Genomic DNA, 24,803 nt, shown 5'->3' on the forward strand with positions numbered 1-24,803 from the left:
GATATAGAAAGTTATCGTTGCACCCTCTCAAGCCGTAAACTGTAACAAGATGAAACTCACCCCAGTAAAATTGGTGTGTCCATCAATAACTGATACTAAACACCATGTTCAGTGTTTGTTTGAACAGATAATTATCTACTAGATCTCTCAAAAAGACATAAATCTAAGTGTATATACTACTTCTGCTTTAAAATAAAAAGTAGATTTTGTTTCAGTTAGCTTACTCTAAAGGTTTTCCTAGGCTCTTCATATGATATGTGCATGTTTTATCTGCATGTGCCAAGTACACATATGTGACAAGCAAACATGTGCATGATCCTGTATTTGTCTCTAAGTCAGTAACCACAAATCACCCTGCTAACATATCTGTATAATATGAGAACTGGATCCTCAAACTGAGTATATTGCATATTGTTAAAATAAGAATGGTTAAGTAGGTCACTTTGTTGGACTATACTTATAGGTATCAAAACAGTATACTGATTTCATTTAACAAGTTCATGGATGATACCAACAAGCACAACAACTTCATAAAAATAGAATACTGATACGTGAAGACCAGGCTTGCAGTGATTGACAATTAGCGTGTTCAAACCTTCTACACTGCATATAGGCATCAAAATACACATGTAGCATGTAATTCCATCACAGAGAACAAGGTTTACTTCTAAAGTTTCTAAACTGCATGAGCCTTATGGATGCGGACTAAAGATTTATCATGATTTTTAGATTAAAGTCATGCAGGATGATGAATAATCAGTTTGAAACATAAACTGCATGAGCCTTACTGATGCAGACTAAAGATTTACCATGATTTTTATATTAAACTCGTGCAGGATGATGAATAATCAGTGTGCAACACTGCATGAGAAGTTAACAAAAAATTGAAGTGCAATGACAAGCAAGAAGATTAACAGGGGGAATAAGTAGGTTCGTTATTTGGATGGGATAAAGTACTTATGGTGATAGCGCTCATAGTCAAATGTATACATTCCTCAATCATATTATATCATGTCAAGCAAAACTTGATAAATTGTAACACCTGAAAAACAATTCAAAACTGCAAATTAAAACAGTAAATATTAAAGAGGAATATTTAAAGATCTAGAACTCACATATGGCTTTAAATATGTCCCCAGAGTGTAAATAAATGGGTATATGTTCCTGAGCAAATCCTTGCACTCCTCAAATTTACCTGCATAAATAACAATGGAGGAGAAGTTCATGTAAACTTGTTAACAAAATAAACATGCAAAAATGTTTTAAATATGAAGATTACATCATGACACATGCCTTCCCTTATGTGAACTGTGAAGGGATTAAAAAAGAAACCAGTAACCAATAGCAGTAACAAATTCTAGGATAAAAGCTCTTTGATAAGTGAACTTGTAAGTTGTAAGACAACTGGTAAACAGACTTCCATAGAACAAAAGTTGCAAGAAACCTTGCCAAATGTAACTAGAAGATCGGTATGCAATTTGACATTAATAAGTACCTATGTTCCATTTCATGACACTTGCGAGGTAAGTTTTCTGAATATACAGCAGTTCCTCCCAAAATAAATGCTAAACCCTATGTCCTCCTGCACATCATAACGATCAAGAAAACATAATTGCAATTTGTAAATCATCCATGGATCTTCCAACTGAGCTCTAGCATATCAAACATTAAGCTTCATGCTTCCAAATTATACACTTGACTGACAATTTAACTCCTAACTACACTGTTATGATTCAACTTGCACATTTCTATCTGTTTGCGGGAAAAATTGCAAGAAAATTGAGAAACAAATTTGTATTAATCTCCCTAACTGTCTTAGGAAAAGAATGAATATAATCTCTCAAAGTAACTTCTCTCTAACCGACTTAGAAAAAAAATTATAATTTTCTTTATCGGCTTCTTGATTTACAAAAGAGAGAAAGATCAACGAAGATCTTTCCCTTTGTTTAATACTAGGTTCTTCTTGGTGGCGATGGGAGCTAGAGTCTTGTATTCCATTGACGATCTGAACACCTCGCTTCGTGGAACTTTGTCTTCTCTTGACTTAACGTCGGGAAGAACTTGTCAGACAAGTTTAGAACTCTAAACGAGTTTAAAACTCTGGAAAGAGTAATTTCAAAAAAATTTAATCTTTTTCAACCGCGAAATAAGCTAAACAGCCATCTCAAAGGTATTTCAACCAAAGATGTTCAAAAAATAGCCAAGCTTCCAAAGCTCCAAAACACCCCAACTCCAAAAGCGACCCAACATGATCCAAAAAGGATTTTGTATCAGCTGAATTCTCAGTAGATCTAAAAAGTGTAACTCCCAAATAATCTCCTTCATAATTGGGGCTCTAAATGCCCATTATGTGAAAAACCGTTTACAAATTACAATTTGAAACTGTTGCTCGCATGGCTGGAATTCCTGGCACTTCGTCGGCAGCACAACAAGAGAGATTAGATCGGATAAGAATTCCCGTCTCAGCAACGAAACAAGAATCTGAAGCCGGATACTCAACCAAGTGAATATCGGCTTCCTCTCATCAGTTCTAGGACTGACCTGTCGAGCGGATCCTACCAAGCTATTACAAATCACCACAAGAACACAACTTTTACGTGCGGCCAAATAGCCTACGTCACGGCCAAGGAGGAAGATTTACTAATAGAAGGAGCAGATAAAACTAGGGTTTACAATCTCCTCAATTTAACCCTCACACAAACTCCTCAAATCCCTCACTACAAAATCTCTCTCAAAAAACACAAAAGACTGACCAGATAATCCACACACAAAGTCTCTTGTTGCACGAAATTCACTGCTCCTTTTGCTCTTTTGTCTGCCTGCGCCACAATGAAACCCCAACTTGTACTTCCTTGTGCACCGCCCGCCACCCCTCAAAATTGCTCAACCTTGCACCTAACCTAGTGCTAAAAACAATGTTCTATTTATAGCCACTATGGTTAATCGGTCGCCTCGGTTTCCGGTTTTTTTTGTTCCAGCTCTTCTACGCTTTCTCCCCAAGGCCAATCATAAAATTCGTAGGCCCTGCCCCCCCACGATGATAACTTCCTTCACGCGGAAACAATTTCTTTCCAGCACTGCACAACTCGTGGCGCCCCCACAAGAAACAACGTTCACAATCTCCACCTCGGTGAAGCTTTCCCAAAACTGCAGCCGACATCCATACCAAAACAAATCGTCTTCACTTTGTTGCATCGCGAGTACCCCATCGGCAACGGATCGATGACAACGGACTCTATCCACAAACAAAGTCGAGACCCAAACGGGAGTACGAACACTCACCCAAAACAAATAGTGTCTACTCACCAATCAAACTGAGTCTACACCGACTACACCAAATGCCTCACTTGCTGAGACCCAAATGGGAGTGCAAACACTCACCCCAAATATCGATGTCGCTCACCAAATCGATCTCACCCCCAACTAATCCAAACCGGCTGCATCGTAAAGACTGCCTACGTATCCTCTTGCCCAAGGAATCAAGCCGAACGTAGTTCACCCAAATGACCGCGAACGACCTCAATTCAATAGAAGAGTTTGCAACCATTCTCCAACATCACGATCAAGTCTGCGGCTGATAGCACCTCCAATGGCCCTAAACTGAAACAATCCAAACACCTCCACCTGAGATGAACCAATGGCCATGTCTAGACTACATCTATCAGCTGCAATCGAATCCAACTCATCATCTGCATCCAAATCCAAATGATCCCCAATCTGTGTCACCTCAGCTGGAATCCCAAATGATACAGTATGATCTGGAGTCTCCACCCAACTTGGAGTAGCATCACTCTCCACCCGCTGCGATGTTCCAAAGATCTGATCACCACTCTCCACCTGCCGCCCTGCTCAAAACAAAGTCAGAAGCCAATACCTGATAATCAAACACGTCTCTGATTCTCAAATGTGCTATCGGATCAAATCTTACATCCACGATGTGACCAAGTGCTGGGTAGCTAAACATCCGACGCAACCTAAAATCTGAAGCAGCTCCACCAGATCCAAAATCTCTACATGCAGCAGTCGGCAACCTATACATGAGACGGCTCAAACATGTCGTAGCCCGCATACCAATGCCAATGCTCGACATCAAACGCCGATCCTCCTCCAGAAAGGAACAGCTCCCCAAATCTGCCATCTCATCGCGTCGCCTCAAAGTTTCCACACCAATGAAGTGTTTCCTATTGCCGTGAGCTCGGCACAAATGCAGGTATAGGTCCCTCTTGTACCTCCTTCTAACATCAGACTGAAGTACCTTCACCTTTCTGCCAATACACTTCCTCCATTTGTTACGGGCTTCTAGGACTTCACACCAACGAGACTTGGTTGCAACCCACCAATGCCTAGAACAATCCCCAACTGCGGAAACCAGATTTTTAGACAGCCTACAAAGTCGTCATCTCCCTATCAATCTCCGTGCTTCCGAGCAAATAATACAAATTGCTTCTTCTGACGCCCTTCATCACAATCATGGACCCCGATGTGACCTTCAAACGTGCATCCACCAAGGTCACTTTATAGCCAGATGCCACCAAAGCTCCTAGTGAAATGATGTTCTTCGACAACTGCGGAACGAACCTCACTTCTTCCAACTCCCGCACCATCCCGTCACTCATCTTAATCCGAACGGTACCAATACCACCAATAGAGCATGCATGTCCATTACCCATGAGCACAACATCCTCTCTTTCCAACTTCTGAAAGCTGGAGAACCAATCCCTCCTAGGGCAAACGTGGTATGAAGCACCCGAATCCAACATCCACTCTGTAGAGTTGGCAACACAAACTGACGGTAGTGCAGACAACGAATAGCCCGAAGAATCCGAATCTGAATTGTTGCCACTAGTCTTGACAACATTCACCTCTGGAGCTTGTACAGCTTTCCCCTTATTCTTCTCGGCTCGATCTAACTTTGGGCATTCAGCTTTCCAATGTCCATCCTCTTTACAAAAGGCACACTGATTCCTACGAATCCCACGATGTGCACCTCTAGACTACAACCTCCTGCTTCAGTTTGAACCATGGTCTTGAACTACTAATGCATCTCCCGATGCTTTCTCGGAGGAAGGACTCATCCACACTCTTCCTCAACTCATAATTCACTAACGCTGAGGTCACCTCCTTGTAACTAACAGTAGTTCTTCCATTAATCATAGTTAGGACAAAAGTACCATAATCATCCTCGGGCAATGAACACAAAAGTAGCATCGCCTTGTCTTCATCCTCAACCATGATATCCACATTGGCCATGTCTGAAAGTAGCTTTGTGAAGTTGTTAACATGCTCCCTAATGGAAACTTCCCTCTTCATCTTGAACTGGTAAAACCTCTTCTTTAAGTGAAGCCGATTCTCAATGCTCTTAGTAAGATACTTTTCATTAAGTGTTTTCCACATCTTCTTCGCCGACGTCTCGTTCATTACGTCATAAATAAGATCCGGCGTCAAGCATGACCGAATAACTCCACACGCCCTACTATTCATCTTCTTCCAAACCTTAGCTTCCATCTCGGCAGGTTTCTCTTGTAACTCAAGAGTCTCCTCCAAATTCTGAGCGTCCAAGACGTCCATCACCTGACACCTCCACAATCCGAAATTAATCTTGTCGTCGAACTTTGGAACATCAATCTTCATGTTATTGATGCTCAAACTATGTATCGTCTTCGTACTTTTTCAACCGAAATAAGCTAAACAGCCGATCTCAAAGGTATTCAACCAAAGATGGTTCAAAAAGCCAAGCTTCCAAAGCTCCAAAAACTCCAACTCAAAAGCTGACCCAAATGATCCAAAAAGGATTTGTATTCAGCTGAATTCTCAGCTAGATCTAAAAAGGTGTAACTGACCCCATAAATCTCTTCATAATTGGGGCTTAATGGCCCCATTATGTGAAAAACCGTTCAAATTACAATTGAAACGTGTTGTGCGCAGCGGAAATTTCGGCTGCACTTCGGCAGCACAACAAGAGAGATTAGATCGATAAGAATTCCCGTCTCACCAAGGAAACAAGAATCTGAAGCGGATATCTCAACCAAGTGAGATATCGGCTCTTCCTCTCATCAGTTCTAGGACTGACCTGTCGAGGGATCCTACAAGCTATTACAAATCACGACAAGAACACAACTTTTACGTGGTTCGGCAAATAGCCTACGTCCACGGGGCAAGGAGGGGAAGATTTACTAATAGAAGGAGAGATACAACTAGGGTTTACAATCTCTCAATTTAAACCCTCACACAAACTCTCAAATCCCTCACACAAAATCTCTCTCAAAAGAACACAAAAGGACTGCACAGAAATCCACACACAAAGTCTCTGTGTTGCACCGAAATTGCACTGCTCCTTTTGCTCTTTTCGTCTGCTGCGGCCACCAAAAGAAAAGCCCCAACTTGTACTCCTTTGCAGCCGCCGCACCCCCTCAAAATTGCTCAACCTTGCACCTAAACCTAGGCTAAAAACAATGTTCCTATTTATAGCCTATTGGTTAATCGGGTGGGCCTTCGGTTTCGGTTTTGCTTCCAGCTCTTCACGCGTTTCTCCCGCAGGCAATCAGAATTCGTGGCCCCCACGAATCACTTCCTTCACGCGGAAACAATTTCTTTCCAGCACTTGCACACTCGTGGCCCCCACAAGAAACACGTTCACAAAACGGTCAAACGCGAGATTCGCGTTCTGAGCGAGCCTCGCGTTCAGCTTTGTGAAACGCGGAGGTGATCCTCGTATACTTGTGATTTGAATAAGATTTTTGTGGACTTATCACCCTATTAAAGAGAGTTGATAAGTTGATTTTATTATCAGAGGTGTGGTGTGAGCTTGATGATTTTCGCACTTGTGATTTGAACAAGAATTTTGAGGACTTATCACTCTATTAAAGAGAGTTGATAAGTTAATTTTATCATCAGATATGTAATGTTAACTTGATGATATTTTGATACTTGTGATTTGAACAAAATTTTTAAGGACTTATCACTCTATTGAAGAGAGTTGATAAGTAGATTTTATCATCAGAGGTGTAATGTTAATTTGATACTTTTTTGGTACTTGTGGTTTGAACAAGATTTTTGAGAACTTGTCACTCTATTGAAGAGAGTTGATAAGTTGATTTTATCATGAGAGGTGTAATGTTAATTTGATGATTTTTTGGTACTTGTGGTTTGAACAAGATTTTTGAGGACTTGTCACTCTATTAAAAAGAGTTGATAAGTTAATTTTATCATCAGAGGTGTAATGTTAATTTGATGATTTTTTAGTACTTGTGGTTTGAACAAGATTTTTGAGGACTTGTCACTCTATTGAAGAGAGTTTATAAGTTGATTTTATCATCAGAGGTGTAATGTTAACTTGATTTTTTGATATTTGTGGTTTGAACAAGATTTTTGATGACTTATCACTCTATTGAAGAGAATTAATAAGTTAATTTTATCATCAGAGGTGTAATGTTAACTTAATTTTTTGGTACTTGTGGTTTTTAAACAAGATTTTTTAGGACTTATCACTCTATTAAAAAGAATTGATATGTTGATTTTATCATCAAATGTGTAATGTTAACTTGACAGATTACTCCTTGGGGAGATTTTCATTGTCAGATGTGTATTGTTAACCTGATAATTTTAAAAATTCGTTATTTTATTCAAGAAATAACAAATAATCAACCCCCAGTCTTGAGCGAATTTAATTTTTCTTTTTAGACTTAGATTTTTTATGAGTAATATTTCTTGAGAAATTTTCTATTAATTAGCATCATGAGCATATCGTCTTTCTGATTAATGAGACGATAAACTCCATTTGAATAGACTGACTCTACTACGAAGGGTCCTTCCCATTCGGAATTGAATTTTTCTTTTGTCTTATGTGTCATGATCATGGGTCGTCTGACTGCTAAGACAATGTCGTCTTTCTTGAAGATCATTTCTTTGACTTTTTTGTTGTAGGCTTTTGAGATTCGAGTTTGGTATAACTCGATCTGTTATTGGGCTTGAAGTTGTTTTTCATCTAACACTCCCAGTTCTTGAAAGCGTAGTCGATATTGTTCTTCATCAGTCATCCCGATTACAATAGTAACTCTTTGGGATGGGATATGTATTTCTAATGGTAATACAGCTTCGCCTTCATATACCAAAGAAAAAGGCGTAGCTTTCGTCGGGGTTCTTACCGTTGTGCGATAAGCCTATAGACATTCGCCAAGTTTTTCATCCCAGTCACGTCGACTTTTAGAAACAAACTTTTTTAGAAGCATCACAATGGTTTTATTGAAAAGCTTCTGCAAGGTCATTAGCTGACAGATAGTATGTCATTGATGCGACAATTTGAATTCTGAACTTACTGCAGAATCTCTGAAAACCGTGACAGACGAATTGAGTTCCATTGTCGTGAACTATTCGTCTTGGTACGCCAAAGCAGTAGATAACGTGATGTTTAATGAATTTGATCACGTTTGAAGTCTTGATTTCTTTCAAAGAAATTATTTCTGCCTATTTAGAGAAGTAATCGGTTACTACCAAGATAAACCAATGTCTTTTGGATGTTGACGGGGAGATAAGTCCAACGATATCCATTCCCCACATCTTGAATGGCCAAGATAAAAATGTTGGATACTTGAATGCAGATTCTCTGGTGCTTGTTGAATAAAGTCACCATGGATCTGATATGTATGACATCGTTTAGCATAATCAACAGCGTCTGCTATCATTTTTGGCCAAAAATAGCCAAGTATCTAGAGTCGGTCCCGTAATTTTGGTCCGGACAGATGAGCTCCACACATTCCATCATTAGTTACTTTGAAAGTTTTTTGCGCTTTTTTTCTAGAAAGGCAACGAAGCAAGATCCCATCATGCGATTTATGATATAACGTTCGAGAAGTCGCGAAGGGCTTTTCGTTTGACGGCAGCCACTTCTTTGGGATCAACCGTCGGTATGTCATATAACATAGTCGATGAACAGGAATCGCCAATCCCTTAGTTCGAAATCTGCGAAAGTTTCGCAGACGATCTCTGTTGTTGCCTCTTCTGTACAGTCTTCTAGAGGGAACTTGGGGTGATATAAGTCACGACTTGAGACGAATATCTTTACTTCCGCTTTTGGTGGTAATGCTAGTGAAACCGCCAATAAGGCTAAAGCATCCGCATATATATTTTGTTGGGGCGGAACGTATCCGATAAAGAAGCTTTCAAACTTTTGGGCTAACTTTAACGTCGCAAAATGGTATAGGAGCAAATCCTCATTGCGTACTTCATATTCTCCTCGAACTTGATTCACGATGAGTTGGGAATCACCGTAAGCTTCAAAGTGTCGAATATTGATTTCCTCGGTCAATTGCATTCCTAGTAGCAAGGCATTGTACTCTGTTATATTATTGGTGCATGGCTTGGTTAAAGATAATCCTTTTGGAATTACGAATCAAGTTGGGATACAAATACAACCCCCACTCCGGAACGATGATGATGTTGAACATCATCTTTAGCTTTGACCTCGCATATTTTCTTCTTCAGCTTTGATCCTGGTAACAATTTCTTGAGCTTGTTCACCTTGGAAGACTAGTTGTCTTTAGGAACGCTACTCTGTAACTCCCATTTAAGCTAGGAGTTTGGTCTATAAGTTGTGTCGACAAGTTTCCATCAAAGTAGATTGCGTCATACTTGTCAGATATCAAAAAGTCACGCTTCGAAACCTCTCGACGAAGGATTTGATAGGCTCTCCCTTCTTCTGCTTAGTGACAAGAAAGGTAAGGACAGAGACTTTTATATCGTCTTCAAAGAATCTTAACAAGAAGAGTCTCTCTAGATCCGTCCATTTCTGGATACATCTCACAGGCAGTTTCATGAATCATTCAAAAACAACCTCCTTAAGGGTGCCAATGAATAAACGAGCTAGTATGGCGTCATTTGATATCACATTCCTAGTCTGCGACTTAAAATACTAGATATGTTGGTTCGGTAATCTCAGGCCGTCAAAAGCTTGCAGAGTCGGCACTTTAAATTTTAGAGGATAAGGGGTTGTATCCCATTCGACTGGATAGAGCCTAACAACTCCTTCATCTTGGAGCTCGTTTCTATTGGCAATAGCATTGAGACGGGTTTTCAGTTCTTCCATTTTCCCTTCTTCAGAAAAAGATTCTAGATTGTGGACTTCTTGATCAAAAGTTACACTCTCAATCACTTTTTCCTTCCCCTTTGGTGTAAAGGGTCGGGATGAAGATGATCCTCCTCTTCGGGAAGATTCATGCCTAGAAGGCGAATCTGTCTTCTGGGATTTGGCTCTGTCTCAGGATCCAGAGTTCATTGATAGTCTCCTGCTGAGACTTGATCATAGCTTGTTACTCATCAAATCTTTTCACAAGATCATCAGGGCGTCCCGCCATATAAGCGGAGCTCTCGTGTTCTACGAAAGAGCTAGAGAATTGAGATTCCGCGATAGCTGAGTATTCATCATCAGACTCAATTCATTTATCCCACTTTCGATAGTTGACGGGGATATGACCCCTTCCGAGTTCGAGTGTGTTGATAAACTCCTTCAGACTTATTCAGGAGGTCTTTTAAGAGGAGATGGGTCTGTCTCCGACTCATCGGAACTAAAGCTTGATGATCTCCCAACACTGATCATATTGGAAGTAACTCCAAAATATTCGTCCTCTGAAGTTTTCTTCCTGTAAGAACGTCGTCGTTTGTTGGGCAAAGCAACATTCGTTAAACGGACGAACACTGATGGTTTAGCCGCATGTGAGCAGTATCGACATCTAGAGAGGACCGTAGAAATCAATCGTTCACATTGACATGAACGAGAGACTCGTTGTATCGGTCTCTCTCTCGATATGAACTTTCTCAAGTCTGTTACAGAAACTCGAGAAAAGTTACTCACTGATCGTGAGGTTTGAATTGGAACCTCATATCTATAGTTAGACGGGGCTGGTTATTGGTGAACATGGATCTTAAATCCATGTTGGTCCTTTTGAACACGACAGATCACATCGCGTTTAGTATTAATAACACGAGAATCGCGTTTTAACACTGAAACGCGAGGGTTGTGTTGAGGAATAAGAACGCGAAGGTCGCGTTGAGGAGTAGAAACACGAGGGTCGCGTTTCAGAGTGGGGACACGAGGTTCGCATTGAACAATTGAAACGCGAGGGTCGCGTTTTAGTTGAGCTACACAGAGCTGACGCTCGCGTTTAACGCGGAATTAACCTTCGCATTCTAGTTGCGGAACGCGGAGTTGAAACTCGCGTTCAGACTGAGCAACACGAGGGTCGCGTTCTGAGATTAAAACGCGATGGTCGCGTTCTCTAATTGAAATGTGAGGGTCACGTTCTGACTGAGCAACACGAAGCTGAGGTTTGCGTTCAACGCGGACTTGAGGTCCGTGTTTTAATTGTGGAACGCGACGCTGAGGGTCGCGTACAGTCTGGCTTTCATGAGGTTCACGTTTGGGCACGTAAACGCGAGGCTCGCGCTCTAGAATAGAAACGCGAATCTCAGGATCGCGTTAAGGCTCATAAACACGGATTTCGCATTGGTTGGCTAATCGACTTTCTCTAAGTTATGCTCGTCATAAGGATCTTCTCCTTCGGCAAACAGCGCTCTTCTTTGCCCGAGTTAAGGCTTGTGCAGCGACGTCACCATCTGTATTGATCAGGTTGATCGCAGCAATGAATCTCTGATACCCTTTGCTAAGGTACGGGTGGAAGGTCCTCAACTTGCTTGGCGAGTTCGGCTGAATTAAAGTCTTCTCCTTCAGAGGGAGACTGTATGAACAGTATGACCCTAAGGAAAGATACTCCTTTGGTGAGTCGACGTTAGGAGGAATCTTAGTCTCCTTGGAGACTTTGCGGATCTTACGCATAGCCTTGGGGCTAAGGGATGCAGTGGAAATGAGTTCCTCATACTTATTTTGGTCGAACTCCACAATAAGAGTTTCGACAGTCATTTCGACAAGCTTGGTATCGGATTGCGCCACCACTTCTTTATCGGTGAAAAAATTAGTCCCCAGCGGAGTCACCATCTTTTGTTTGTAGGAAAAATTACAAGAAATTTAAAAAATAAATTTGTATTAATCTCTCTAACTGACTTAGGAAAAGAATGAATACAATCTCTTAAAGTAATTTCTCTCTAATTGACTTAGAAAAAGAAATTATAACTTTCTTTATCGGTTTCCCAATTTACAAAAAATAAAAAGATCAACGGAGATCTTTCTCTTTGTTTAATACTGAGTTCTTCTAGGTGGTGATGAGAGCTTGAATCTTGTATCCCGTTGACGATCCGAACACCTCGCTTCGTGGAACTTTGTCTTCTCCTCTTGACTTAACGTCGGGAAGAACTTACCATGCAAGTTTAAGACTCTAAACGAGTTTAAAACTCTAAACAAGTTTAAAACTTTGTAAAAGAGTTAATTTCAGAAAGGAAATTTAATCATTTTTCAATCGAAATAAGCTAAACAGACGATCGCAAAGGTATTCAACCAAAGATGGTTCAAAAAGTCAAGCTTTCAAAGCTCCAACCCAAAAGCCGACCCAAATGATCCAAAAAGGATCTGTATTCAGCTGAATTCTCAGCTACTTATAGAGATCTAGGGGTGTAACTGAACCTATAAATCTCTCCATAATGGGGGCTTAATGGCCCCATTATGTGGAAAACCGTTCAAATTACAATTGAAACGTACAAAAGTGAGATTCGCGTTCTGAGCGAGCCTCACGTTTAGCTTTGTGAAACGCGGAGGTGATCCTCGCGTTTTGGAATTGGAACGCGGGGGTCGCCCTCATGTTTTGGAATTGGAACGCGAGAGTGGACCCTCGCATTTTGCTTTGAAAAAATTGTTAATTGTAATCTCTTTTTTCGAATTTTGTAAGGATCGTCAGTTTGTAATCCTTATATTTCGTTCTTAGAAATGTGAGAGTCATCAATTTGTAACTCTCGTTTGTTTTCATGAAAGTCGTCAGATTGTAGCTTTCATCATCAGTGTTTTGCGGACACCAACTATCTGCATTATTTTTTTTACAACCTACACTATCATCATGTTTGACAAATCCTATACAACCTTCTTGTGGGAATAAATATAATCTACCTAAACAATGTTAAGTCTCTTCATTGCTCATAGCTCAACAATATCAGCAAAGGTAGAATGATAGTATCTATAGAATCTTATATGTTTGATAGTTAGTTAACATTGAAGGCAAGCAAATTAAACAAACGTTGATTTATCAAGTGATAGAGACTGATAACACCTCTATCTGCGTTAAAAGCTTTGCCACTTTCCTTTAGACATTTAAAGATCAACGCTTAACTCCCTTCAAAATAAAAACAAGATACTCAATAAGATTAAGATTAAAAAGATATTAATTGTTTAGGATACTATAATCATTATTTTTATTCTAATTATCATTTAAGGTGAAGAAACCGCCAAACCGCTCATGATATTGTTTCAATACTGGCAGTAGTTTTGGTCCAAACTCTCCACTCATTTTTACTTTAGTCACTTGTTGCCTCTTCTAGTCATCTTTTTCCTCTCATTTCACAAGAAATTTTGATTTCGAAGACAGTTTAGCGCCACAGGTTTCACCACCCATTTCAACAATTTCAACGAATATGAAAATGTTGGATTCGAGTACGGAGGTCGATGTTCGATATATTCTCAAACTTGGTAACAGTTTCCCCCCTAATGAGCTTAAGCTCCCTACTTTTTTCACATCCCTCCTTTCGTCGTGATTTCATCATTGAACTTTCTTTTACTTGTACAGACGCTAATCACCTACGCTTCCCATGTCATCAATCCCATCTTCCCTGATGAAGATTTTCACCGCCTGATCCCAAATCCTCTACATGACCACCATCTCGATGCTCTCGCACTCTTGTACAAAAACTACCTCCATGGTTTTTTTCAGAAAACCTGTGTTGTAAGAGCAAGAGCAGGCCGAGTGAAAGGGCAAGTAAGGTATCACCGAGGACCAGCCTTTTTCTTCCTTGTTTTCAACTCCACCACCACGCAGCAGATGGAACGAGATGCTCCCCTAGACATCATGGCCTATCAAAACATCTTAGGAGACACTGGGGTTGCTGATAACTCTGGAGCTACCTATTGGCCAAATAATGAGCTCCCTAATATTGCTAGTGTTATCAGTTTTCAGACAGCAAGGCGCAAATGTTTATCGATTATTATCTCCTGCTGGCTGCTGCTAATTGCCAGCTTGGTGTACTACTTAATGTGAATTGTGTTGTTGTGTCAACACGATATATGATGTTCCTCCTCCGAGTCACTTGGCCTGGGCATCCTATGATACGTACTTTGAACACTGTCAAGCATATGCTCGATATTAGAACCAACGATGAGGAGAATGGAGTGTTGTCTTGAGCCTTAGGAGAAGCTGATAGTCATGAGTTTCAAAAGTGAGATCCCGCTGTGAGTAAACAATCAATGTTTCGATGGATAGCAGATTAAGATATCTCTACACTAACCTATGTAGGCTGATATTCCACTGTAGTCTAGAGGAGACAACAAGAAAGAGTAAAGTAAAAAATGACTATTAAGGGTTAGGACCAATGCTACCACCGGTATTAAGACAATAGCATGAGCGGTTTGGCTGTTTCCCACCCCTAAGTAATAACTAGAATTAAAATAATGACTATAGTATCCTAAATAATTAGAATCATTTTGATCTTTTTAATCTTAACCTTATTAAGTATCTTGTTTCCTTAAGTGCTTATTTGTTAGAATAAAAACAATTGCAAAAAATTTAGGATTTTTGTAAATTACAAAATATTTAGGGTGTTTTTGGTAATTTTTAAAACTTTTAGGGTATTTTCTACAAATTTTAAGTTTTTGTGGGTGTTTGTTTGCATGTTTTGAAGTTTTTAGTGCTTTTTAAATTTTGAATTTATAGAACTTTTTGTAGTACTAAGTTTTACATTATTGAAGATGCTTATATTTTATAATTGTTCATTATTTATAATCTTTTACATTACAACGGATCTTGTTGATTTTTAGGTTTCAAAAAACATGTATATTTTAGAACTTTTTACGGTGGAATATCAGCCTACATAGGCTGCAGGTGTAGTGCAAAGATATCTTCATCTACTATCTATAGAACAACTCAATTATTCACCTACAGCAAGATCTCACGATTGAAACGCATGACTATCGACCTCTCCTGAGGCGCAAGACAACATTGTGTGCTCCTCATTATTGTTTTTTAACAGCGAGCATGTGTTTGACAGTGCTCAAAGTACGCATCGCAGGATGCTCAGGCCAATGGACACAGAGGAATATCATATATAGTGTTGACATAGTAACACAATTCATATTGAACAGTACACCAAGCTAGCAATTATCAATAGGAGATAATAAACGATAAACATCTGCATCTTGCCCCGCCTAAATCTAGCATATTTAGAAGCTCATTATTTAGCCAATAAGCAGCTCTAGAGCTATCAACAACCTCTGTGTCTCCTAGAATGTTTTCGGTAGATCAAAATGCCTAGGCGATAAGGGTGTTAACGGAGCGGATACGGTTCAAATATGACACTTATCATATCCATATTCGCTTTCTATAAACGGATACGGATATGGATACGTATACGGATTATCTTCGGTAAGAAAAAAACATTAACCATATATGCACTCATCGGAAACGGATACGATTCAAATATTTGAGAATCGGATCGGATACGATCACGGATATGAAACGGATATTCAACAAATGGATATGAATCGAATATGAATTAGTACACTTATGTATAAATTACAACCAAATGGGTAAATGTATGTGGTCGCAAATACGAACTTCAAACTGAGAAGAGACCATGCAAAATGAGCTTAGTAAATATCAACATCAAATGATAAAAATATAATACAACAATTGCATATACATGCAATATCATAAATTGTACCTGGAAATGCAATAAAGTATCTAAGTAGTTGCTATAACCAACAAAGCAAAGCATCAAAAGAGCAATTTAGATATGTAATATCATCATTTCAAAACAACTTAATTCACATATAATCAGAATTACTTCAAACAAACACCAAACACAAACAAATAAAACCACATAATTAGTTCTCTAAAGTTTCAAGCTAACACATCAATGCAAAAGCTAACTAGAATATGACACTAATGGATGCAAGCATAATATCAAATCCCATCATCCGAGTTGTAGACCTCCATGATGTCACCTTGCAAAAAAAATAAGTAATAACTAGAATTAAAATAATGACTATAGTATCCTAAATAATTAGAATCATTTTGATCTTTTTAATCTTAACCTTATTAAGTATCTTGTTTCCTTAAGTGCTTATTTGTTAGAATAAAAACAATTGCAAAAAATTTAGGATTTTTGTAAATTACAAAATATTTAGGGTGTTTTTGGTAATTTTTAAAACTTTTAGGGTATTTTCTACAAATTTTAAGTTTTTGTGGGTGTTTGTTTGCATGTTTTGAAGTTTTTAGTGCTTTTTAAATTTTGAATTTATAGAACTTTTTGTAGTACTAAGTTTTACATTATTGAAGATGCTTATATTTTATAATTGTTCATTATTTATAATCTTTTACATTACAACGGATCTTGTTGATTTTTAGGTTTCAAAAAACATGTATATTTTAGAACTTTTTACGGTGGAATATCAGCCTACATAGGCTGCAGGTGTAGTGCAAAGATATCTTCATCTACTATCTATAGAACAACTCAATTATTCACCTACAGCAAGATCTCACGATTGAAACGCATGACTATCGACCTCTCCTGAGGCGCAAGACAACATTGTGTGCTCCTCATTATTGTTTTTTAACAGCGAGCATGTGTTTGACAGTGCTCAAAGTACGCATCGCAGGATGCTCAGGCCAATGGACACAGAGGAATATCATATATAGTGTTGACATAGTAACACAATTCATATTGAACAGTACACCAAGCTAGCAATTATCAATAGGAGATAATAAACGATAAACATCTGCATCTTGCCCCGCCTAAATCTAGCATATTTAGAAGCTCATTATTTAGCCAATAAGCAGCTCTAGAGCTATCAACAACCTCTGTGTCTCCTAGAATGTTTTCGGTAGATCAAAATGCCTAGGCGATAAGGGTGTTAACGGAGCGGATACGGTTCAAATATGACACTTATCATATCCATATTCGCTTTCTATAAACGGATACGGATATGGATACGTATACGGATTATCTTCGGTAAGAAAAAAACATTAACCATATATGCACTCATCGGAAACGGATACGATTCAAATATTTGAGAATCGGATCGGATACGATCACGGATATGAAACGGATATTCAACAAATGGATATGAATCGAATATGAATTAGTACACTTATGTATAAATTACAACCAAATGGGTAAATGTATGTGGTCGCAAATACGAACTTCAAACTGAGAAGAGACCATGCAAAATGAGCTTAGTAAATATCAACATCAAATGATAAAAATATAATACAACAATTGCATATACATGCAATATCATAAATTGTACCTGGAAATGCAATAAAGTATCTAAGTAGTTGCTATAACCAACAAAGCAAAGCATCAAAAGAGCAATTTAGATATGTAATATCATCATTTCAAAACAACTTAATTCACATATAATCAGAATTACTTCAAACAAACACCAAACACAAACAAATAAAACCACATAATTAGTTCTCTAAAGTTTCAAGCTAACACATCAATGCAAAAGCTAACTAGAATATGACACTAATGGATGCAAGCATAATATCAAATCCCATCATCCGAGTTGTAGACCTCCATGATGTCACCTTGCAAAAAAAAGAACAATTGTCATGTTAAACATGTAAAAATAAAAATTTCAAATCATGTGCTTATTGAGTCAGATAACATACCTAATTGTGCTTTTACAAAAATCTCGGCAATCTTCGAGTCATCGTCATCCACTATCTTAGCCACATCAAGGATATCATCCTTACTAGTTTGAACTTGTGTAACTACAAAAAAGTAGAAAAAAACATATTATCAATAGATGCATCATTAACCAAAAATAGATAGATAAACTTTGTACAAATTTATTATTTACCTCCTTGTTCCGCTTTAATCCAATACTGTGCACATATCAATGCCTCCACCATATCCGCTGTCATTCGGCTTCTATAATAATGAATTACACGTCCCCCGATGCTAAACACGGACTCGGATGCTACGATCGAGGCCGGTATGCCCAAATCATCTCTTGCAACTTTTGCTAGTATAGGATACTTCCCAAAGTTTGCTTTCCACCAACTCAATATATCAAATTTCCCTATTTTTTCATCATCCCATTTGGTAATAATGCTCTCCTCCATATATAAATCTAAATCCGTTTTTGTAAGCTCTTTATCAATTGTTTCAACAAATTGTGCAAATCTTGATTTTTTTATCACCACCTCTTTCCACTTCTTGTATTTAAGAACTTGAAGCATTTTTGATATTTTTAGATTCCTCTGTCCCTCAATGCATATTCTCCATGCATCTTTTTAATAACAACTAAAATATCATTTGTATACTTTTCACCATTCACACCATAAATCAAGCCAAAGAAATATTTGATTGCAATCATTTTGTATCTTGGATCAAGAAAAGTAGCAACCATAAAAATCTTATTGCACATGTCCCAATATTTATCAAATTTTCTTTTTATTGCAAAAGTCATAGCCATAATTGTATCATCATCACTTTTTAACCACTCCATAAGAAGCAAATGAATTTCACAAAATTCTTTAAACAAAAGATTGCAAGTAGGATAAATAGTGCCGGAGAGGAGATTTGTTGCACCATAAATGCTTTAAACATTTGCTCAATGTTTCAATATAATTCCATTCTTCCTTCGATGGACAATGAAGATATTTATCATCTCTAAGCTCAAATCTATTAAAAACAACTTTATACTTTAAAATAAATGTCAACATTAGATAAGTAGAATTCCATCGAATGCAACAATCAAGAACAAGACATTTTTTCTTTTTCACATTAGCTTGTTTAGCAGCATGATGAAAATTCTCCTTCATTTTTAGTGAACAAATAACATACTTAACACTAAGCCTTACTTTTTTAATAGCTTTAGTGATAACTTTTAAACCCTCTTGAATAATAAAATTAATTATATGTGCTCCACATCTTACATGAAAAAAGACTTCGTCACAAGGTAGCTACTTTTTAAGCGTTCTATTCTCAATTTCACGACAACATCATTAGCTTTATCATTATCCACTGTAATCGACAATATCCTATTATCGATTTTTCACTCAAGCAAACACGAAATTAATACATTGCAAATATCTTTCCCCATAAAACTATGAACTTTAATAAATCCAACGATACGTTTTTGTAGTTTCTACGATTCATCAACAAAGTGAGCGGTGACGCACAAATAAGACAAATTTTGTGACGATGATGTCCATTTATCCATTGTTAAACTTAATCTTATAAAAAATTTCGCAAACAAATCCAATAGAGATTTTTTATAATCTTCATAAATCTTTATACACAACTTTGTGATGTGTACGTTTTGGAACCTTGTGATTTGGACGGAAAGAATGCACATACTTGAGGAAAAAATCATGTGTTACAATATTAAATGGATATTCGTGCACGATTATTGCCTTTGCAAGCAAATTTTGACTCTTCTCATTATCAAATTGATAATTACTAAGTGTGCAAGTTCCATCTTCATTTTTCAATTTTCATAGTAGCTTGAACTCATTGTTGATGAATATCGGGTCTTTTCTTTTTAGTATATCTCACAATGTGATTTTTAAGATGTGAAGTACCCCTAATACTACGTCCATCGGCTTCAAATGGACAATGTTTGTATTTGGCTCTAATGATTTCGATGATAACCTCTTTCCCATCAACTATTTTCTTTTCCATTTTATCTATTTTATCAAAATCTAACCACACTTCAGAACAACATCTTCTTTTCTTTTCAGGTTTTTCATCAATTTTACTTGAAGATTCCTCAACCACGAGTTCAACAGTAGTTTCAACATTAGGCTCAAAAGTTTGTTCTTCATTAGACACTTGAATCGAAGGATTAGACATGATTTCTATTCAATGAAATTAAAAAAGACTTAATCAAAAATCTTATAGTCACATATTGACAAAGCAAGTATATGTAAAACTAGAGTTTTGATTCGATCTTATGGAACAGACGGTGGATTTGACGACGGCGGATCTGAAGGAGGAATCGGCATCGCAGAGGTAACGGAGGGCGACGAAGAGGAGGCGGGGGGGAAGGGGGGAGGTCAAGTGACTCGACGGAGCGGCTATCAGAGTTTGAGGGGAGGAAGATGAGGCGGAGACGCAAAGAGAATGGCAGCGGAGGGAGGCGACGTGATTGGAGTGGAGGCGTGCCGGGTTGAGAACTTGAGCAGAGACTAGACAGAGACTGGAGTGGAGGCTAGGTTTTTAGTTGGGTTTTGGGTTGGTTAGCGGTTATAGGTTTGGAACTTTGGATTCCCAAATAGACCTAAATTCTTATGTTTATTGAATTGTGGATATCCGTATTCGTAACTGAATCTTACACTCATCTGTATCCGGATCTGTATCTGGAAAAAAATAACAAAATCCGTATCTGAAACCGTATCCACCCGGTTTTAAAAATAGCTTATCATATACGCATCCGTTCGGATGCGGATCGGTTCGGATAAAACCGAACTGTTTGGCACCCATACTAGGCGAGCATCTCACTCTACCCATTGCCTAGTGATGGAGCTGAAAACATAGAAGTAGGTTGGTCCTTAATGATACCTCACTTGCGCTCTCAATCAACATGCTCTTACAACACAGGTTATCTAAAAAAACCATGAATGTGGTTAATATACAAGATTGCGTGTTGAGGGGGTGGTCATATGGAGGATTCAGGATCAGATAGTGAAAATCTTCATCATGAAAGAGGGGATTGATCACTGTTTTAAAAAACCTCCGCCTAATCCGCTTAGGCGTACGTCTACACTTAGGCGGTACCTAGGCTATCTAACTAGCGCCTAGCGCCTAGATGGTATTTAGGTTGCCTACCTAGATTTTACGAACGTTTAGAGGAGCATTGTCTGCTTACGTGGATTGCACCCTATAGGCATTGATTGTGATTTTATGTGTCGTAGCCTACACGTCCTCCAAACTCCATTAACCTCCAAATATGAATACCTCCACTACCTCCTCCGACCTTCAGCAAAACCTCATCGACCACCACTTAAATAAAGAAAGAAAAAAACACCCAAAAACTGCTTAGGCGCTCGCCTAGGCGACTAAGCGCTGGGCGCCAAGTCCGACACCTAGAAGCGCATAGCGTTTAATGTAACATTGGGATTGATGACATGGTTGGCGTCAGTGACTAGCGACCATACAAGAGATATTTCAATGATGAAAGCACAGCAAAAAGAGGAAGGATGCGAGAAAAGTAGGGGGCTTGAGCTCAATTGGAAGGCGGGGGCGCAAAAACCTAAGTTTGAGAATATACCAAACATTGACCTCCCGTACTGGAATCTAGCATCCTCATCTTCATCAAAGTTGTTGAAACGAGCGGTGAAACCTGTGGCGATAAATTGTGTCTCCGACATTAAAGCCATTTCTTTGTGAAATTGGAGGAAAAAGACAACTTGAGGAGACAACAAGAGAGTAAAGTAAAAATGATTGTTGAGGGTTGGACGAAAGCTACCACCGGTATTGAGACAATATCATGAGTCGTTTGACGGTTTCCTAACCCTCAATGATAACTAGAATAAAAATAATTACTATAATACCCTAAATAATTAGCAACTTTTCATCTTTTTAATCTTAACCTTATTGAATATCTTATTTTCTTAAGTGCTTAATTGTTAGAATAAAAACAATTACAAAAAAAAGTCAAGGTTTTTTTGTAATTTTCAAAAAATTAGGGTGATTTTGACAATTTTAAAATTTGTTAGGGTGTTTTTTGCAAATTTTATGTTTTTTGTAGGGGTTGTTTGTATGTTTTGAGATTTTACAAAAAAAATTCAAGGTTTTTTTGTAATTTTCAAAAAATTAGGGTGATTTTGACAATTTTAAAAATTGTTAGGGTGTTTTTTGCAAATTTTACGTTTTTTGTAGGGGTTGTTTGTATGTTTTGAGATTTTAGTGTTTTCCAAATTTGAATTTTCAGAAGTTTTTGTGGTATTTACTGAGTTTTACATTATTGGAGGTGCTTTTGTAATTTTATAATTGTTCATTATTTATATTTTTTTACTTTACAAGAGATCTTGTCAATTTTCAAGTTTCAAAAAAACTTATATGGTTTAGAACTTTTTTGGGGGGGATGATTGTAATTCCACGCGCTTATATGAACCAGCTTTTCACCCCCCTTTTCTCCTTAACTTGGTTAAAAGTTTACCCTCACATAGGATTAAACTTTATCCTTAATGAAGTTTTAGAAAGATAACACACATGCATAAAGATAAGATAATGTTTAATAAGGTAAACTTTACCCCCCTTCACCTATGCACCAAACAAGCCCTAAGTGTGCATGATTGGTAAGAATCGTTACTTTTTTAGCCCACAGACATCAGCTTAAGCCTTCCCTAATTATCATTTTCCATATTCACTTAGTTCCCCCAAAAAAAATGCTAAACCTTATGTCCCACCTGCACATCATAGAGATCAAGAAAACATAATTCCAATTTTTTTTAAATCATCCATAGATCTTCCAACTGAGCTCTCGCATATCAAACATTAAGCTCCATGCTTCCAAACTATACACTTGACTACCAATTTAAGTCGAACTTCACTGGTATGATTCAACTTCATATCCTATCTAATATATACGTATTAGTAACCATAACGTCCTAATGGATATAAATACGGATAAATCCTCTGATATGGATTTTTTTTGGCATCCCTATTATATTAGCTACATACACTATTGTATATAGCTTTATACCTTGCACTCAATATTTTGGATTAAAGGTAAACAAACATTGTGTTTTGGGTTTATTAGAACATACAGATTAGGTGGATTTTTTGGTAAATAGGAAAAAACTTTGGGTTTAGAAGCAATAAAGAATATTTTTAAACCTATGCACTTCTATATTGGGATTATACATGTTCAACCAAGTAGTAAAAAATTACTGTACATATTTTTCATTATACGCATTAATTTGAGTTGAATACTCGACTTGCACAGTTGATTTGCTCACAAGCAGAGGTAAAATCCTGGATTCGCCTTTAAGTATGTATCGGAGAGATTGGATAGGGGCAAGCTGAGCAATTTGTTTAGCAAGAAGTAAGTTTTGTGTTTTTTGTTAATGTGATAAGCCCTGAATTTGAATTTGTATTAAGGTTGAATTTGCAACTTTTTTTGTAAATTTTTGGAATGAGATGTAAAATATTTCCTCTTGCACTAACTGTGGACATTGCCATATGTAATTCCTTTAGTAAACTAGGGGATACAATTTTATGTACCATGAGAATATGATGAAGTAAACATGGGATTGGGATCTAAGTTGATCTAGTCCCAGGATGTTCAAATGGTGAAACATGGGATGGAACCATTAGTCCAATCCTACTTAATCACAATCCCATCTTTTGTCCTAATCCCACTACCATGGTGAAATAAACGCTGCCTAAAGAAATCACCATCACCACCATGATAGCAAGATTTTCTGTTTCGGATGTTTGTCGAAAAGGCCAGCAAGGGAAAAGCTCAAGGGTTTACGGCCTGATAACAGAGAGTGGGAAAAGAGTGAGGAGATTCTTACAGATTTCAGTACTTTTTCGTTGAAGGAGTAGCAGCTGGAGCTGAAGAGGCGATGGAGGCGGAGAAGGTGAGCAGGGAGGCTGCAAGGATTGTTGAGTGGGTGAAGCAGGCATTGGCGAGGATGGATGTTTCTGCGGTTGATGAGTTGTTACTGAGTGAAGACGTAAAATAGTACAAGACAGGAAGGTTAGAAACTGTAATTTGTATGCAAAAAAGATAATCCTGGAAAATTTCGAGGAATAATATCTAATATATAGGATTGTTCTATATTTGATAATCAGACTATTGTATTGGTCATTTGTAGAATTGTAAACAAAAATTGCTAGACAAAAGAAAGAATTTTCGGTATTAATAACAATAATAATAAGAAGCATCATCCTCCGCAAAAAAATATAACTCAGAGAATCAAAGAGTTATAGAAAAAACACTATAAGAAATCTTACCAGATATTTCCTTGAAAGGAAGCAGATTATACATCCCCAAAGTTCCGTGCATCTTTTGATGAGACAACATTTTTATCAGAAGCATTGCATAGATTCACGAACACTGTAGCTTCACCAAACAAAGATTTTAGAACGAACAAAGAACAACAAACTTACAGCAACCCAAAGGAAACTTCTAATTCCATATATCACCTCCCTTGAAATTCATTTCCTCTTGTTCATATGAAGCAATATTAAAATTGCACCAAGGTTCGCACACTATTTCAGAAAGAAGGTTGATATTCTGAGATGAAAATTTACACTTCAGAACTTCACTTACATATCTCCCTGCCTGCCTTGCTTTGAAAAGGAAGTTCAAAGTTTATCCCAAATTGTGAAAAGAACGCAAAGATCGAAAGAATAACGGTCCAGTTTCAGGTAAAATAAACTTGTATGGATTAACCAGTAATTCTAAATGACTTTGAGCTCAATTGACATCATTCAGTTCCAATTCTAATTTCCATGCACAAGGAACATCAATATTACAAGCAATTTTATTACCTTTAGATCATCTAGTTTGTTATTTCTGTGCTTCCCATGTCTATGTTTATTGTTTACTAACCAAGCAAGTAATTTATACTGAAGCTATTATTAAGATTCAGAAAGTAACTGAGATAACCAAACAAGCAACTACCCAAAAT

At 37.8% G+C, this 24,803-nt stretch overlaps 1 protein-coding gene across 1 annotated transcript; it reads right to left on the reverse strand.

Annotated features, from left to right (window-relative positions):
• On the reverse strand, positions 972 to 24,788 carry LOC109839610. Its single transcript, XM_020408101.1, has 4 exons — positions 24,124 to 24,788; positions 23,682 to 23,831; positions 1,116 to 1,195; positions 972 to 1,042 (listed from the first exon to the last, which is right to left on the reverse strand). Exons 1-4 carry the CDS (start codon positions 24,206 to 24,208, stop codon positions 1,010 to 1,012), a joined length of 348 nt encoding a protein of 115 aa, XP_020263690.1. The 5' UTR covers positions 24,209 to 24,788; the 3' UTR covers positions 972 to 1,009.

This window comes from Asparagus officinalis, chromosome 4 (genome assembly GCF_001876935.1).
Source record: "Asparagus officinalis chromosome 4, Aspof.V1, whole genome shotgun sequence".
Lineage (NCBI taxonomy): Eukaryota > Viridiplantae > Streptophyta > Magnoliopsida > Asparagales > Asparagaceae > Asparagus > Asparagus officinalis.

Coding starts and splice junctions, on each gene's coding strand:
- LOC109839610 (XM_020408101.1), bottom strand. CDS start 24,208: ATGCTTCTGATAAAAATGTTGTCTCATCAAAAGATGCACGGAACTTTG. Junction 23,832..24,123: donor TCCTTTCAAGGAAATATCTG/GTAAGATTTCTT, acceptor GTCTTCACTCAG/TAACAACTCATCAACCGCAG. Junction 1,196..23,681: donor ACGAAAAAGTACTGAAATCT/GTAAGAATCTCC, acceptor TTATTTATGCAG/GTAAATTTGAGGAGTGCAAG.